The sequence below is a fragment of the Choloepus didactylus genome, chromosome 27 (genome assembly GCF_015220235.1).
Source record: "Choloepus didactylus isolate mChoDid1 chromosome 27, mChoDid1.pri, whole genome shotgun sequence".
Lineage (NCBI taxonomy): Eukaryota > Metazoa > Chordata > Mammalia > Pilosa > Megalonychidae > Choloepus > Choloepus didactylus.
In genome coordinates, this window is record NC_051333.1 from 19,472,736 (window position 1) to 19,489,097 (window position 16,362).

Here is a 16,362-nt window from a genome sequence, read left to right on the forward strand (position 1 = left end):
ACTGCCTCAATCTCAGTGACAGCCCCACTGTCCCATCAGTGTAGTTCACTCTCTGGCTGGGAAAACGTGAGCCCTCAGAGAGCCCCAAACTTGTGTTACCCCAGACTCTTTCACTTCTTCCTTTCTCACCTATCATTTCCCCACTGCCTACCTCTCCCCACTGATGAAATAAAAACACAGGCCCCCACCTCTCAACACTGCCTCGATCTGCTCTCCCCGTGCTCCCTCTAGCCCCACTCGGGTCTAGCCCTGGCCTTCCAGCCTCAGTCTCCCTTTCTGGTCCACGTCCATACAGCAGCCATGCAGCTCTTCCCAAAGCCAAATTGGACTGTCTTTCCCTGCTTATAATTCTCCATGGTTCCCAGTGCCCCCAGTCGACTCCCCAGTGCAGCCTTCCGAGCCCTCTGTGATGAGGCCCCAGTCACCTTCTGCAGTCTTGCAAGCCACCCTGAACTCTACTTCCAGTCAGTTCTTACATTTCCCTGGAAAGGCCAGACCCATTCTTTGACCTTGACACCTGCTCTTCTCCTTGTTGCCCCACTAACTCATCCTTCAGATCTCAGCTCACACATTCTCTCCTCCATGGAGCCTACCCTGCCCCCCACCCCCACCCCAGGCTGGGTCAGGCATCTTCTCTGGACCCCCCTACCCCTTCCACAACCCCCATCCCAGCCTTGATCCTGGTGGCCTGGGTTTTCCTCTTCCCACCCCCAACCTCTCTGCCTGGGATCCCCCAACCTCAGCCCCAAGCACTCTGGTCTGTCATTATCTGGAGACAGGTCTGTCTCCCTGATCCCCACTGAAAGCTGGAATTACTTCACAGACAGCTGGCACCAGCAGGAGGCCTGGATCAGAGTCCCTGCTCAGTATCTAGCTGCTAAACTAAGTCATTTCTGCAACCTTTACTTGTTCCCATCTGTGTCTAAGGCTAGGTGGGCATGGGAGGAAGGTGTGAGGGAAGGTGACCCTATTCTCGATCCATCAGGTGACCCACATGGGCTGGGAGGGTATTCCATCTATTCCCTTTCCACATCAAATTTAAGGAGACCTATCATTCACTGCTCCCCAAAAACCATCCGTGGACCCTGTCTTGACTAGAGGCAGGAGAAGGCAGTGGGGCTAGAAGGCACCTGCCCCGACTGAGGGTGAATGCTCCCTCTGAGAACACCAAGACGTCACAGCAGAGCTGAACAGGGCTGTCCTCAGGCCTCCCTAGGCCAGCGTTCCATGACGTCATGCCAGGACAGCAACAGCCTGGTGAGGGGAGGACGCAGCTGCCCCGTTCTACCCTGGGCTGGGGGGGAGCGGGGGCCTTGGAAGCACCAGGGCTGGGGAGAAGTTTCCTGGGTGGGCAGGATTTGCATCAAGGTATAACTTAGGCACGACATGTGATGCTCTGTTTTGGACACATCTCTCAGAGGGGGAGGAATGGGGATGGGAGCTGGCCCTGCTGGACAAAGGGGGCTAGACCAAGGAAGGGCTGGGGGAAGGGGAGGGAGATGTCTAGAACATATAAGATGGTGGGCTCAACTGCTCTGCTATTTGGCTGTCTTTGTACTCTGCCCCCGCAGGCCAGGAACCACATCTGAAGGCCACAGAACTGAGTCAAAGCACTGAGGAGCCAGTGTCACAAAGGCTAGGGGCCTATAGCCTAACTTGAATGATATTAAAAATTTACATATTCAAAGACAAAACCAAGGGCCAGATGGTTGGACAGTCCACTGTGCAATGAGGAGTTATGGATGGCTGTAAGCAGGGGAGGGTGACTGAGTAAGACTATTTGACCAAGTCAATAGATCCCTTGGCTGTAGAAAGAGTGCATCAGTGTGGGGAGATTGAAGCCAGCAGCCGAGGAAGTGACCAGCTGGGACAGGGCCCAAGGTGAGGCTGTAAGGAGAGGAGGAGGAGCCCCCAGGAGGCCTCTGCTGGGAATCTAGCGTCCCTCTACCACCTGTTCCTGATGGCCCTGGCCTCTGCTCTGAGATCATCCAGCCCTGTGTATCCTGGGAAAACAAGTAATCTGACGAACTGCTCCAGGAGCAAAGAACAAGTCAATGGTTGGCTAGCTTCCCAGTTCACTTACCTGGCTCCAGGGTGGGAGTGAGGACTGGGATCCAGTCCAAAGAGAGAAATGGAGGCAGAAACAACTTTCCAAATACTGTTTACTTCAACGAATCCTGAAGGGAGATGGGGAACAGGTAAATGAATACCTGGGACACCAAACCTAGGAGTGCACATTGACAACGGCGACATACAGGGCCAAGGTGCTGAGGGCCAGCAGCCCTGTCACCACCGCTCGGGCCAGCAGGGCCGTCCAGCTGCCCAGGGAGCAGAGGTGGACGAAGGTCCTGTGGGGGAAACATCATAATGAGGGAAGGAGAAGAGACACCCCACCCCCATTTGGACCCTACTTCTTGCCCCACCCAGCTCACTCCATGACAAAGGCCTTGTAGACGCTAAGGAACATCAGCAGGAGGACTGCCGGCCGGAAGGTGTGGTAGAGGTCGTAGCGCGTTATCATCCAGACCTGGGCAGATGCCACGATGTAATGGACCTGGAGGGAGGCAGGAAGTCAGGGCCAGGCCTGGGGAAGAGTGTGGCCACCAGCAAAAAGGCGTGGGGTGGGGGTGGGGGGTGGTGTGGCATACCAGACTGATGTTGGAGTCGATGCTCATCTGGATGTACTTCCAGTCAAATTCAATGCCTCGGGCTCCAACCCAGAGGGGGATACAGCTGAGGAAGGCAAAGGGTGGGGGTTCTCCAGCACCCAGACACTCTCATCCCTCAGAATCCAAGCCCCCACCCTCCAGCACTCCCCAGGACCCAGGGATCCTTTCTCAGGCATCTGGACTCCAGGCTGCTGCACCCACCGGGACATAATGAGCTCTGCGGTGGCCCAGCCCAGGGCAGCAACCATGATCTTGTACTCCCCCTTGCCGGCATTCCGGGACATGACAAGGTTCAGGCCTATCAGGTCTGCCAAGTCTACGCTGGCCTTCATGAACTCCTGTGGGTTGGCTGAGGTTTGAGTAAGTAGAGGGTCAAGGGGCCCCCACACCTGCGCTCCCTCCCTCTCCCCTGGCCCACTCACTCCAATGAAGTCATAGATGCCGCCTTCCCAGGTGGGAAAGAAGGTGGCCAGGAACAGCATCTGAGGACAGAAAACAGATCACTGTAGGGTCAAGGGATTAGGTTACTGTGTGTGTGTTTGGGGGTGGAGGGAAATCTGGTAGCAAGAATCCCGGGCTGCTGGGAGCTAGGCGTCAGGAGGGAGGTGATCACTGGGGATCTGAGTGAGGTTTGCAGGTGCCGGCTGTGGCTGGCGCCATGGGGGTTATTTAGCGTTCTTAACCGTAACAAAACTTTTATCCATACAACCGAAGTTTTCTCCGTTTAACTAAAAATGCTATGCAAAAGCTGCTTCAAGACGCTTCCTCAGGTTCCATCCCTTCCAAAGCCCTTCCTCTATGGAATTCTGGATCCGTTCCCATGCGGAGTCCCGAGGGCTGTCCGTCCTGGGGAACGTGCGGCGGGGCCGGACACGTGGGGTCCCAGCGATCCTCACCTTGCAGAGCTGCACGAAGAGGTAGGTGACCCCGGCCTGGACGCACTTCCAGAAGGCGTTGTACTCAGACCTGGAGAAGGAGGCGGTGAAGGGTCGGCCCGGGTCTCGTGCCCTTTCCGCCCCGCGCCCGCCCCGCACTCACAGGCCGCTGCACTTGTACGTGATGAAGTAGGGGAAGTAGGCGAGGGCGAAGCAGTTCCCGAAATGGAACAGAGTCATATTGCCGGCTGCCAGGTCCCGCCGGCGCGGGGGTCGCGAGGCGGCGTCTCCGAGCTCGGGTCCCCGCCGCCACCCGCTCCCCAGGCAGCCGGGGCCTGGCGCCCACCTGCCTCCGTCGCGGCCCGCGCGCGGCCTTCTGGGAGCCGTAGTCCGGGCCCGCAGCGTCGGCGCGCGCTGACGTCAGAGGAGGCCGGACGGCGCGCCCGAGGCGGACAGTGCCGCGAACACTGCGGCCACCCGCGCCGGCGGCCCCGCCCCGACACCCCGCGTCCCGCAGCCCGGCTCTTTTGGGGATCGGCTTGCGGTCACGCCCGGATGCCGGCGCCGCTGTGGTCCTCGTTTCCCTGAAGTGGAACCAGGTTCGGAGTCGAGGCGCGGACCCCGTGCCCAAGGGCGCAGGACTTTCGAGCAAAGGGGCAGCGGGCCTTGAACCCGGATCTGAACCCGACGTGACCGGCGCAGAGACACGGGGCGCAGCTGTGAGCACTGGTTTTTTATTTCATCGGCTGGCACAGCGGCGCAGGGCCCTCACGGACGGCGCCTCCTTCCTTCCCCGGGAGCCGGACGGGAGATACAGGTCCTGGCCTGTGGGGCACAGGGAAGCAAGGGAGGGGCCTTCCCGCGATCACTTCTCTCGGCTGAACATGTAACACAGGAGGTCGACCACCCGGTTACTGTAGCCATATTCGTTGTCGTACCTGAGGAGGGGGAAGCGGGGCTCAGGAGGGTCCCTCCCGAATCCCCTGACCCTCTCCCCAATTCTCTGACCCCTTTCCCCCTCACCAGGAAATGAGCTTCACAAAGTTGTTGTTGAGCGCGATTCCAGCCTTGGCATCGAAGATGGACGAGTGGGGGTTGCCGAGGAAGTCCGTGGAGACCACCTGGGTGTCAGAATTTCAAAGCCAGGTGCAGGTTCTCAGAATAAGGATTGTCAGGAGCTCAGGCTTGGCACTCTTAGGCCAGGGTCCTATTCTTGGCGCTGCCACTTACGGGCTGTGACTTTGGGCAAGTGACTTCACTTCTCTGAGCCTGGCTCCTCATTTGTAAGGTGAGGTGGTGTAAAGGTGCCATGAAACGAGGACCAGAGTGTTCCCAGCACTGGGCCTGACGAAAGTAGATGGGGGTTCTGCCTGCCAGGGACTGGCCAAAGGACCCAGACCACAAGCACCCTAATGCTGTACCAGTAAACACCACTTTCTGGGAATAGTGCAGGCTCTTCACACCAGCCAGCGGAGTGTCTGAGCTGGAAGGAGTGCAGCAAGCCCTGAGGGTTTAGCTCCAGTGTGGTGGGAGTCCACAGGAGGGTTTTCAGCAGATTGGTAGATGTGACCCAATTCCATTAAAACAAAAGATCCTGGCTGGTGGGTGAGTGGGCTGGCAGGAGCTGTTGCAGGGAGACACCACCAGGGTCTCCAATTGGACCATGGCATCCAATCCTCAGGCAGGGCATTTGGCCAAGGCCTGGTTCTGAGCAAGTGCTGAAAACTAGGGGAGCTGGCTATGGAGGTAAAGAGACAGCCATTAAATTCCTGGTTTTTTGGAATGTACATATGAATGGGACCAACAGTGGCTATGAAGTGAAATCTGAAGTGAGGAAAAGGACCTCAAAATGACATCTTTCTGAAGAGGGCCTTGCTGAGGAGGTGAGTTGAAGTACAGACTTGAGGAAATGAGGGACAACTGTGTTGGGATGGGGAATTGCTTTCCAGGGGAGAGCATTCCAGATCAAAGGAGCACAAGTGCAGAGGCCCTGTGGCAGGAAGCTTTACCCTCACTAGCCCTGCTACTCTCATCTCAACCCCCTCCAAGCAGCTCCCTGGCAAGTGGAAATCATGCCTCCTTGACAGAAGGCTCCTCCCCAGGGCCCCTCTCCTTAGCCCCTACCTCATCCTCAGTATAGGCAAGGATGCCAGCCATGGGTCCATCGGCTGCTGCTTTTATGGCCTCCTTGATGGTCGCGTATGGGGCAGGCTGGGCCAGGCGGCAGGTCAGGTCCACAACAGACACATCTGGGGTTGGTACCCGGAATGCCATTCCTGTTAGCTTCCTGGAGAGTCTCACATCAGGGGTGGGAGTCAGAACCTAGGGATCCCCCCTCTGTTCTCCCTTGCCCTGGGGCTTGGCCAGGTCCCTGCTTTCCCCTCAACAAACACCTTAAGGCTTAGGGTCCAGTTCAGGCCTGGGGTGTGCCCCATCACCCAGGTTGCAGTTTCCTGCCCTCGTACCCTTGGAGCTCTGGGATGACTTTGCCCACGGCCTTGGCTGCCCCTGTAGAAGCTGGGATGATGTTCTGGTGGGCCCCCCGTCCGTCTCGCCAGGCCTTCTTTGATGGCCCGTCCACGGTCTTCTGGGTGGCCGTGTAGGCGTGGACTGTGGTCTTGGGGAAGAAGAGGGCTGAGTGAAGCTTTCCTGCACTTCAGCTCCATGCTTCTCTCTCCCAGTCCAGGTGGGAGCACAGGTATGGAGACGCTGGTGGGGTTCCCAGCACAGACCACAGGAGAGGCTTGTGCACACCAGGGTCCAGCCTTGCCTGAGATCGCCCAGTGTTTTAAAAGAATTCCCACCGGAGGGCCTCTCCTCCCCAAACCAGCCTCTCCCTATTAACTCCACACTAAGCAAGTCCTGGGGAAGAAAATGCTGGGTTTCCCTGCCATCCCTCCTGCCCCAGTCCCTCATGCACTACTCACCATCAGCCCTTCCACGATCCCAAACCGCTCGTGGATGACTTTGGCCAAGGGGGCCAGGCAGTTGGTGGTACAGGAGGCATTGCTGAAATGGTACAGGCATGCAAGGGCATGGTGAGGTGAGCCGCAGAGCCACCCCTTCACCCGTGCCCCCTCTTTCGGGGTGTGCGCACAGGCCTGGTTTGTGGAAGGCAGGATGGGGACGAGTGGGATCATTGGGGGTGCTGCTGTCAGACTGAAGGCACTGGAGGTGTGGCTGGGACAGCTCTCCTAAGCGTGCTCTCCAGGAGTTGGGTGTTTCTACAGATTGTTTTAGGATAATATTACCGTGATGGCTAAGACTTCGGGAAGGAGAAGCAAAAGGATGTGAAAGCGGCACCAGCACCACAGTGGTGGCGGTGGGAGAGTGAGTCTGCCCCCTCCCCGACTCTACCTGACAGTGTTCATGGAGCCAGGATTATAGTCCTTTTCGTTCACACCCATGACAAACGTGGGTGCATCTGGTGAGGGTGCGGAGATGACCACACGCTGGGCACCTGCTGTGATGTGTTCCTAGGAGGGAGTTCAGGCATCACGAGGTGCTCTGAGCACCACAGCGTGCCCCCCACCCCAGCCGGCCCTGGCCGCTCCTCCCCACTCACCGACGCCTCCTCTAAGGAGAGGTACACGCCTGTGCACTCCACCACAAAGGGGCTCCCGACGGTCCTCCAGGGGATGTCTTTGGGCTGCTTGCTGTGGACGGGTGGCACGGCTGTGAGCCAGTCCCTCCCCTGTGTGGACCCCGTCTTCACAAGTCACAGCCTTTACAGTCCTAAGGGCTAATTGACACCTCGCCTGGCCTGCAACCCATCAGCCCCCATACCCCGGTCCCAGGTGGAGTCTGCTGGCCCTGCCTCTGACCATTGCCACCCCTGCAGGCCACCTTTCCTTTCTGCAGCGCACCTCCTGTGGCACCTGGGTACAAGCCACCTTGCCAACCCCAGGCCTCAGTTTCCTTAGGGGACCATCCCAGCCGCCTCAGCCGGGTCAGACCCTTCCTACGTGTGCCTCCCAAAACGTGAACTGCGGGAGGGCCAGCGCTGCCCAGCGGCTTCCCCTTCCCGGTCCCCAGTCTCGCCAGCTTCCCCGTGAGCCGCTAGCCCCTCTTGTCTCTAACCACTCAGCCCCTGCAACAGGGAGCCTGCTGGAAGGGCCAGAAAAACCCTTGTAGCCAGAGGCCAGTTCCCAGAGAGCAGCTCCCTGGGGAGGAAGGAGTCCGGCACACGTGGGGCCAGCAGTGGCTGAGGATTTTCGTTAGAAAGGTAAAGGAGGTTTACTGTTCCCTATTTTATGAATTGACATTTTTGATATTTTGTCAATTATTTGTATTTGAAACATAACCTCCAGTACTACTGTTTTCTATTTGGCTTTTAACAAACAAGCAATAAATGAATAAACTGCTGGCCTTTTCCCTTCAGGGTTTATCACAGCTGCAGTATTTGGCGTCTGTCACATCTCTTAGACCCCTCTGGCAGCAGGGCTGGGTCTGTTTCCCTTGTCATTGAGCCTGCTTCCCCCAGGGGGGTTCAGTCAATGTTTGTGGTGGTTTTTTTTTTTTTTTTTTAATTATTATTAGTCATTCCACAGATGTTTACTGAACACCTGGACACCTGCCATATGGCCATGTCCTAAGTGCTTTACCTGCATTAAACTCACTGAGCTCTCACCACCTGAGGAGTAGGTACTATTATGACTCCCATTTTTCAGAGGAAGGAGCGGCAGGGTGGAAGCAAAGGGAGTAAGAGACAGAGATGTCTGGGAGCACAGGCAGGGCCCCAAGGTCTGCACTTGTGGCTCTGCTGCCAAAATGCCTGAAAGACCTAATGAACGAGTGAGCAAGCCTCTTCCTGGGCCCCCTGCACGGTTCTCTCTTCTCCCTGGTCATTGCTCTGCCAGTCCACACTTGACAGCATCTGGCCCCACAAGCTCTTCTCTGATGCGCCCCCATTTCCTACTCTTCCAACAAATTCCTCTGCAGGAATTGCTGAGTTGACATGAGGCAAAGAGTCTGCCCCAGGAGAGACCCCACAGGCTGCCACGGGCCCTCCCCTCCTGCCCACCGGGGCTGTTTTGAGGATTCCATTCATTCAGCAGAGGAGTACTGAGTGTCTACCAACAGGCAGGCAGGACTTTGGCCCCAGGTGCCAAAAGAGCAGTGCTGAGTGCTAACTGGTAGGGCCCTCCCTGCAAGGAGGGGGGCTACTCTTCCAGGTATCCCACACACACTTGCTAACTCCAGCCAAGCTCCAGTCCCCGCTGGCTGCCATCACATACATGAGGCAAATGAGGTGCAGGGAAGGCTGACCTTTGCCCAAGGTCACCCAGCTAGGAAGGGGTGGAGCCGGGTCAGTGCATACAAAACAACATGGCTTTTGCTGGGTGCCCGTGTAGGACATCAGCAGTGCAGTGATTGAGGGGAGGAGAAATGGGCTGCAGTGCCCGGAAAATGTGTCACCTGAGTGGCAACACCAGTCAAGTGGCAGGAACAGTGATGCCCACACTGAGTGGGAAAGGGCACGGCATGTGTGAGTAATATCTGCTCTGGCAGGGTTGTTGGTCATGATTTCAAGCTCAGGCTGAGCAGCTTCTCCCTTTCTCACTGACGTGGGTCCCTGCACCCCCCACCCCCGACCTCGCCACCAGCACTCTGGCCTCTCTGTACACTCATCCGACCCCCGGCAAGTGGAGAGCTGCTGCGAGGGGACAAGCCCAGAGGAGAGCTCTTGGAAGGCGGCCGATTTTGCCTGGGGCTGGGGAGGGGTTTCTCCTGGGTGGGATGTGAAAGTACTTTTTTTTTTTGGATATCTTGAAAATGTTTGTAAATGTTTATATTTGAAGCATATTAAACGTCTTGTGTTACTGCTTTTGACTTAGGGATTCTGTGCACATCTTTTAAGTGAAGGATGGGTGTTAGTACGAGCTCCGGAGGTGGGTACTAAGAGGCCAGCATTGCCTGGGTATGAGAGGTGCTGGCCTAGGGGCCCAAGAGGCCAGTGGCCGGAGTGGCTGAGGTGACATGGAAAGGCTGCAGGCTGGGGAACACAGCACTTGGGGACCCCAAAAGGTGCTGGGATCTTATTTGCAGGGTGATAGGAAGTCACTGGAGGACTTAAGTAGGCAAGTAACCTGGTCCAATTGATGTTTTACAAAGACTTCTGTGGCTGCTGTGCAGGAACAGATTGGAAAGAGGTGGCTAGATAGAGATGCCATGTCCTAGGAGGGGAGACGAATAGGTTTGGAGGTTGATGGGGAATCGATTTGAGTTTAAGAGATGTTGAGTTGATGAGAAAACATGCAAATGCATGTTAAATAAAAAATATTCCTGAGCACAGTGCATCATCTTTCTAGGTTGGTGCTTCTTAACCACTTGAGGGGTCAGGGACCCCTCTGAAAGCCCCTGCACACACACCAACACCATCGGGGTTATGGATCCCATTTGAGAGGCTGGAATTCATCATGTCCACACCCCCGGCCTTCACGCGTCGCAGGCGTGCATGGGGCGCTCACCACTGGAAGACCTTGATCTCGCGGTTATCCACCACCAGCTGTCCGCTCTTGCATTCCACACTCCCCTTGTATCTGCCGTGGGTGGAGTCATACTTAAACATGTACACCTGTGGGAGATAGACGGGCTCGTGGGCTTGGGGGTGTTAGTGCTGGTGGTGGGTGGTGGGGGAGACGGAGCAAGCATCCCTCGCAGGTCCCCCCCTTGGCAGAGGTGTGGCCTGTTCCGCACTGCAGCTGGGAGCCTTCCGCGGGGTTCCCCCGAGCACCCGCCCTTCCCGCAGGTGCCGCTCACCATGTACTCCACATCAACGAACGGGTCATTCACTGCCACCACCTTAACGCCCTTCTCCATGCAGACGCGCATCACCAGGCGCCCGATGCGGCCAAATCTGTCCAGGGGCAAGGGTGGGGGGGCTGCCCTCAGGACCTTCATCCAGCAGGCAGGGAGGGGGCGAGGGCAGGAGGCCCACTCAAGGGGCAACCACCCCGGGGCAGGCAACCGTCATCTTGGCTGGACCACCTCGCTAGACTCCTCACTGCTTTTCCTGCCTCCTCTCCCCATCCACCCCTAAATCCCTATTTCCCCCCTTGCAGCTGGATAGATCTTTGAAAACTGCAAGTCAGATTACAGCTCTAAAGATCCAAACTGCTCACCATGGCCTGCCAGGCCCCTGTGGGGCTTTCACCTCCTTTTCTCCTCCCCCATAGTTGCTCCACACTGGCCACCCCAACCTCCTCTCTCCTGGAGCACAATGAGCTTGCCCTCTTCACCCCAGAGCTGCTGCTTGTCCCTCTGCCCCAAAGACTCTTTCCCCAGCAAGCTGCACAGCTGGCTGCCCTTCATCACTCAGGTTTCACTCCAATGGTCACCTTCTCCCCTAAACCTGCCCTCTCCAGTCTTACTATATCACTGAGTTCTGTACTATTTCTGACCCACATCTTGGAACTATCCTGTTTCTTGGCTTATTGTCTTCCCCACCAGAATGGGAGCTCTCTGAGGGCAGGGGCCCTGCCTGCCTTATTACCTGCTGTCTCCTGTGGGGGCAGAATGGAAGCCCTGATGGTGAGAAATGTGGAGGTGCCCCCAGGGCATAACCTGAGGGCTGGGCCCTGAAACTTCAGGGGCCACTCCGGGACCAGGGCCCTGACTTACCCATTGATGCCTACAGTCAACTCCCGAACAGGAGGAGCCTTTGGTGGAGGCTGGGCTGGCACATTCTCGCAGACTGGCTCTGGTTCAGGTTGGAGCTGGACTGCGGGCTCAGGCAGGGCCTTGGGCTCAGCCTTGGGCTCACATGGCGGTGGTCTGGTCCCTATGGGGAGGGGAAGGTGGGGGGGGCAGGGAGGGGGGAGGGAGACACATGAGCTTTACCACTGCAGCGAGAGAGTGAACCATCTTTGCCAGCAAGCACCTGCTGTTGGTTCCTGGCTCTGCCCCAGTATTTCCCATACCCACCTGACACACAGAATGGGGGTGGGGGGTGAGGGGCTTGTTTTCAAATATTAATGCTCGGGCACAGCTCCTGGAGATTCTGATTCAGTGGGTATGACTTTTTAACAATTGCTTCTCTGAGCCTTGGTTTCCTCCTGGGTAAGTGGACGTAATAGTACTCTTTGCCGGGGATTAAAGAAGGTAATACATGTCAGGCTTCTGATAGGGCTAGGAAACATCCCATGCATGTTAGTATTCTGACAATCACTGCCCAAACTTTTCTGATAATTGCTGATCTAGCCTAGTGGTCTCCCAACTGTTCTGATGATAACCACCTGGGGAGGCCCCTTACCTGGAAAACCCTGACTCAGCAGGTCTGCTCTGAGCCCAGGAATCCGGATTTAACAAGCATGCCAGGTGATTCTTATTCTCAGGGGAGTTTAGGAATATAAAGGTTTATCACACCAGATGAAACAACTGTATCAGCTGCTGCCTCTCCGAGCCCAAACTGGCACTCCTACGCTGCACTTAAAAATGCCTGTGCTTGGACGCAGGCTTCTGCCCGAGCTACAGAGGAGAGTTTGAGGAGAGGAGGGTGGGCAGCCTGGTGGAGAGACGGGCACCAGGGCCCTGGGCAGCAGAGGGTTCCCAGCTGAGGAATCCGGCCTGGATGCCAGCTCCGACTCAGCCACCTGCCAGCTGGGTAGCCTTAGGCAAGTTAAGGAACCTCTCTGGCCTGTTTCTGGTGGGTCACATCTGCCCCCCCCCCCCCCCAACCTGGGCTCTGTTGTGAGGACTCAGTGAGAAGAGAGCTCAAGGTCTGCAGGCAGGAATTGTTTTTATTAGAGGAGAGGAGGAAGTCATATACTAAGAGGGCGCTTGAGGAAAGGGAGAGAGAAAGGGGTCAGAGAGAGGCTGTGGATGAAGGCGGGAGTTGCTTTTGGCACCGGCATCGAAGGCACCAGGTTGGTGGTGAGATGAGTGGCAAGTGCTGACTAGGGGCCTTGGCCGGCCGACCTGTCCGACCCCCTGAGCTCTCCCTGCTGCCACAGACCTTGTAGCCCAAGGCTGAGCTGTGGGTGTTGCCAGGAGCAGTATATGGTCATAAAAGTGTTAGTGTTTATTGGTGGCGGTGACCCTGTGGTTATCGGTGACCTCGAGGATGTTTGCATTCCTGGGGATTCTGTTCCTGCTAGCATCAAAGGGGGAGATTTGTCTCCCTGGTTAAGGGTGGGGATGTGAATGCGAACTCAGTGACCTTTCAGAAGAAAACCCGGCTGGTCCTCTTTCCCCACTTGCCCCAGCCCTCTTCTCCCTGCCACTCTAGGGGAGGAGTACAAGAGTTGGAGGCAAGCTGCTGAGCTAGAAAGGAAGAGCAGGGAGGAGCTGCAGTGACGGGGCATCACCTGGGAGGTGACACAAGGGCACAGGCATGCTCTCTCGCAATTACAACGATGCTCCATTTCCTGGATGCTCCCACCAGCCAGGTGCTGTGCTGAGCTCTTCAGATGCACCCTCTCACTGAAACCCGGGAAGCATCCCCTGCAAATCCACTTTAGGGAGGGGGACAACAGGACTGAGGGCCGAGGTTGCAGAGTAGGTGATAAGGAGGGAAGGATTCAAGCCCAATGGCTGTTAACCTCTGAGCTGTTAGGTCCTCCAGGGTCCCTGGACTCTGAAAACCCATCGAAGGCCGGTCCCACCCCAGCCACCCCGACCCCTGCAATGCTGAGGCTTCCTTCCGGCTGGTGCCCCGGCCTGTGGGTAGGGAGCAAGCCTGTGGGTAGGGTTGCCTCTGGGAAGACTTGGGCTCCTCTGGCTGGGTGAGGAAGGACTGCCCAGTGGCTGGGAACAGGGACTCTGGAGTTCGGGGCCCCTGAGCCAAGTCCCAGCTCCACCATTCACTTGCTGACAGACCTAAGGAAGTTGCCCCTTCTTACCTCTTTCGGCCGCTCTGTACAATGGGGACAGTAAACACACTGGGCTCACCAGCGGGTTGTGAAATGTCTGAGCCGACGCCCGCTAAGTGATGAGCAGATGGCAAGTGCCCTTGCTTTGTGCAATACCGGGGAGGACACAGATCCCCAATACCCAAAGCGGCTCCGTTCGCGCTGCTCCCCACGAGCACCACGCACTTTCACGTGGTCACCTAGCCCGCCTGGGTCCACAGTCCTCACAAACGCCCCCCGCAAACCCGCGCTCTTCTCGCCACCCTCCGGCTCAGCCTCCATCCCTGCCCCGGCTTCTGCCTTTCCCACCGCGCGCACGAGCTCCCCAAGGCCCGGGGAGCAGAGAGTCCCCGTCCCCCCTCCCCACTGCCATAGAAACCATTTTGCAGCGAACGGGGGTGGGTGAGGAGGGCGGGGCTGGAGGGCAGGAGGGAGGCGGCTCCCGGGCGGAAGAGCCGCGGCTGGCACGTGCCGGGCCCGCCCCTGCGCCCCCTGCGCCCCCTGCGCCCCCTGCCCCCCCTGCGCCCCCTGTGCTCCCTGCGCCCCCTGCGCCCCTGCGCCCCTGCGCCCCCTGCGCCCCTGCGCCCCCTGCGCCCCCTGCGCCCCCTGTGCTCCCTGCCCCCCCTGCGCCCCCTGCGCCCCCTGCGCCTCCTGTGCTCCCTGCCGCCCCTGCGCCCCCTGCGCCCCCTGCGCCCCCTGCCCCCCCTGCGCCCCCTGCGCCCCCTGCGCCCCCGGCCGCCTCCGCGGACACTGGACGCGGCGCGCGCTGGGGGGAGGAGGGACGCGGGACTGGGAAAGCGCCCTGGGCCGGGACCGACGGCTCCGCGACCGTCCTGTCTTCCCCTTCCCCGGGTCGCTCCGCCGCCTCCCTCACCCGGGCACGGCTGTCGCAGCAGCTGAACAACAGTGACGCTGGTGAGGACGATGTCGCGTTTCGACATGGCCTTCTAAGGTCTCATGGCCTAGCTGTCCGGGGACCCGCCGTGATGATACTGACAAGCCGGGCGCCCAGGACTCGTGGGCCCGGAGCCTCTTGCAGTGACGTCACAGTGTCCGGTGACGTCATAGGAGAGGTGGCACCCTGTCCGGAGCCCGCTGTGGTCGCGCTCCCTTTGAGGTGCGTGACGTCCGTGCACTGTGCACCACCGTTCCAAGGCCACCCCCTGGCACCTGGAATGGAAGCCAACTCTTCACCCTGGTCCTGAAAGGCTTTTTCTCTGTTATCTCGCTCCTTCTTGGTACACTGGCTCCATGCTGTTCCTTGACTTTGAAACTTTTTCCCTGGCTGTTCTCTAGCCTGGACGGTCTTCCTTGGCTGCCTTTGGTTTTCTTCAGGCTTTAGTCACCTTTAAGAGAGACCCTCCTGGACTCCCCATCTAGAGTCCCTTTCCTTGTCACTGCTGTTCCCCACACACCGGTCCCCTCTACCTGCCCCCAAATCTCTACCCATCTTCCAGGAAGCCTTGTCTGACTTTCCCAGGCTGAGAACCCTTCCTGTGTGCCAACATGCAAAACCATTCTGGGGTTACACTCTGCATCTTTTATTTTCTTTATAGAGCTTTTCTGTCTCTAAAAATCCACTTTTTAAATTCATTTTATTCATTTGTTTACTTGCCATTGTCTCTGCTCCCTAGACTGTAAGCTCCGTGAGGGCAGGGCCCTTGTCTGACTTAGTCAGTTGTGTATCCCCTTGACTGGAAAAGGGCATGGCTCTTACAGAGGACTCGCTCAATGTGGCCTGTTCAGACCAGGTTTTCCCGATCCTGCCTTTTTGTTTTTCTTAACATAATTTTATTGGTATATATTCACACACCATACAGTCCATCCAAAGTATGCAATCAATGGTTCATGGTACCATCACATATTTGTGTATTCATCACCATGATCATTTTTAGAACATTTGCATTACTCCAGAAAAAGAAAGAAAAAGAAAAAAAGAAGACCCCCAGACATCCCATACTACTTACTCCTTCCTCTTAATGACCACTAGTATTGCACTCTACCCAATTTTAAGAGTTTCAATAGAGGTAGGTTAACTAAGACAGTGTAGTATTGTCAGAGATAGATAGATAGCTGATCCCCAATCTTAAAGCAAGCCCTGGGTTATATCCTGTCACCCTATCCTCTTCCGTGTGGCTTTTCACGTAGCTTGCCATGATCTAGTTATGGGTTTACTTGTTTACTGTTCCCCCAGTGGGCTGAGTTTACTCCCCAGAGGGCTCTAACAGGTCTGTTTTGCTCACCATGGTGTCTCAGCACCTAGAACAGTGCCTGGCACAAAGCAGGTTTTCCAGGCTTTCCATAAACATTTGGGAAAGAACAAATAGACGATAGCTCCCCTGCCCCAAGTACTGGGGGTGGGTCTTGCCTTGTACATCTGTGAGTAACAGGCAGACACCTCCATCTGCAGCGCTGGTTGCCACACAGCTGTGACCACGATGTAGGGGATATAAGGGCTTGGGCCAGGGAGGTTAGTCATCGTCCCAGAGCAAGGGTGGAAGCAAGAGGGGGCAGAATGCCATAAGCGCCTGATAACCTCCACGGGAACTCAGTTGGCCAAGCACCTGCCACCGGGTAGGGTGAGGGTGAGGCTCGCCTGTTTGGATGACCTGGAAGTAATGGAACTGAAAAGAAATGAGCACATAAATGGGAAGATTGCAACCAGCCAATACCAAAAAACATGAACGTTTAAAACGTTTTTGGCATGTATGATCAAGGAAGAAGAAGAAAAAAAGGCAGCACAAACAAAACCAGGATTGAAAAGGGACCAAATCTGTATATTTTTCAATAATGGACTGGAAAACCTAGATGAAATTTAAAATTTTCTTAGAAATTATAAGGGATCCCAACTGGTGTCAGAAGAAATAGCAAAGCTGACTAGACCATAACAAGAGAAGAAACAGAGTTAAGATCTATCCTCCCAGAAGTTTCAAATCCCGATGATTTTATGGGCAAGATCTACCAAAC

At 56.6% G+C, this 16,362-nt stretch overlaps 2 protein-coding genes across 2 annotated transcripts; both read right to left on the minus strand.

Moving 5' to 3' along the window:
• Nucleotides 1-2,144: 2,144 nt before the first annotated feature.
• TMEM147 (transmembrane protein 147) lies at nucleotides 2,145-3,921 on the minus strand. Its single transcript, XM_037820324.1, has 7 exons — nucleotides 3,708-3,921; nucleotides 3,566-3,635; nucleotides 3,092-3,151; nucleotides 2,871-3,007; nucleotides 2,649-2,733; nucleotides 2,433-2,554; nucleotides 2,145-2,348 (listed from the first exon to the last, which is right to left on the minus strand). The coding sequence occupies exons 1-7, from the start codon at nucleotides 3,782-3,784 to the stop codon at nucleotides 2,225-2,227; spliced, it is 675 nt and encodes a 224-aa protein (XP_037676252.1). The 5' UTR covers nucleotides 3,785-3,921; the 3' UTR covers nucleotides 2,145-2,224.
• Nucleotides 3,922-4,036: 115 nt separating this feature from the next.
• GAPDHS (glyceraldehyde-3-phosphate dehydrogenase, spermatogenic) lies at nucleotides 4,037-14,410 on the minus strand. The gene is made up of 11 exons (XM_037820323.1): nucleotides 14,270-14,410; nucleotides 11,168-11,327; nucleotides 10,307-10,403; nucleotides 10,015-10,121; nucleotides 7,110-7,200; nucleotides 6,902-7,020; nucleotides 6,472-6,553; nucleotides 6,010-6,161; nucleotides 5,669-5,831; nucleotides 4,568-4,665; nucleotides 4,037-4,482 (listed from the first exon to the last, which is right to left on the minus strand). Exons 1-11 carry the CDS (start codon nucleotides 14,334-14,336, stop codon nucleotides 4,410-4,412), a joined length of 1,209 nt encoding a protein of 402 aa, XP_037676251.1. The 5' UTR covers nucleotides 14,337-14,410; the 3' UTR covers nucleotides 4,037-4,409.
• Between the last annotated feature and the right edge of the window lie 1,952 nt (nucleotides 14,411-16,362).

What these genes read in the sequence shown, in the direction of transcription:
- GAPDHS (XM_037820323.1), bottom strand. Translation starts at nt 14,336, where the DNA reads ATGTCGAAACGCGACATCGTCCTCACCAGCGTCACTGTTGTTCAGCTG. An exon ending in GGCTCCATGAACACTGTCAG is followed by an intron (nt 6,554 to 6,901) that starts GTAGAGTCGGGG and finishes GTACCATTTCAG; the next exon opens with CAATGCCTCCTGTACCACCA. An exon ending in TTGCCTATACTGAGGATGAG is followed by an intron (nt 4,666 to 5,668) that starts GTAGGGGCTAAG and finishes TCTGACACCCAG; the next exon opens with GTGGTCTCCACGGACTTCCT.
- TMEM147 (XM_037820324.1), bottom strand. Translation starts at nt 3,784, where the DNA reads ATGACTCTGTTCCATTTCGGGAACTGCTTCGCCCTCGCCTACTTCCCC. An exon ending in TCTTCGTGCAGCTCTGCAAG is followed by an intron (nt 3,152 to 3,565) that starts GTGAGGATCGCT and finishes TTCTGTCCTCAG; the next exon opens with ATGCTGTTCCTGGCCACCTT. An exon ending in GCAGAGCTCATTATGTCCCG is followed by an intron (nt 2,734 to 2,870) that starts GTGGGTGCAGCA and finishes TGCCTTCCTCAG; the next exon opens with CTGTATCCCCCTCTGGGTTG.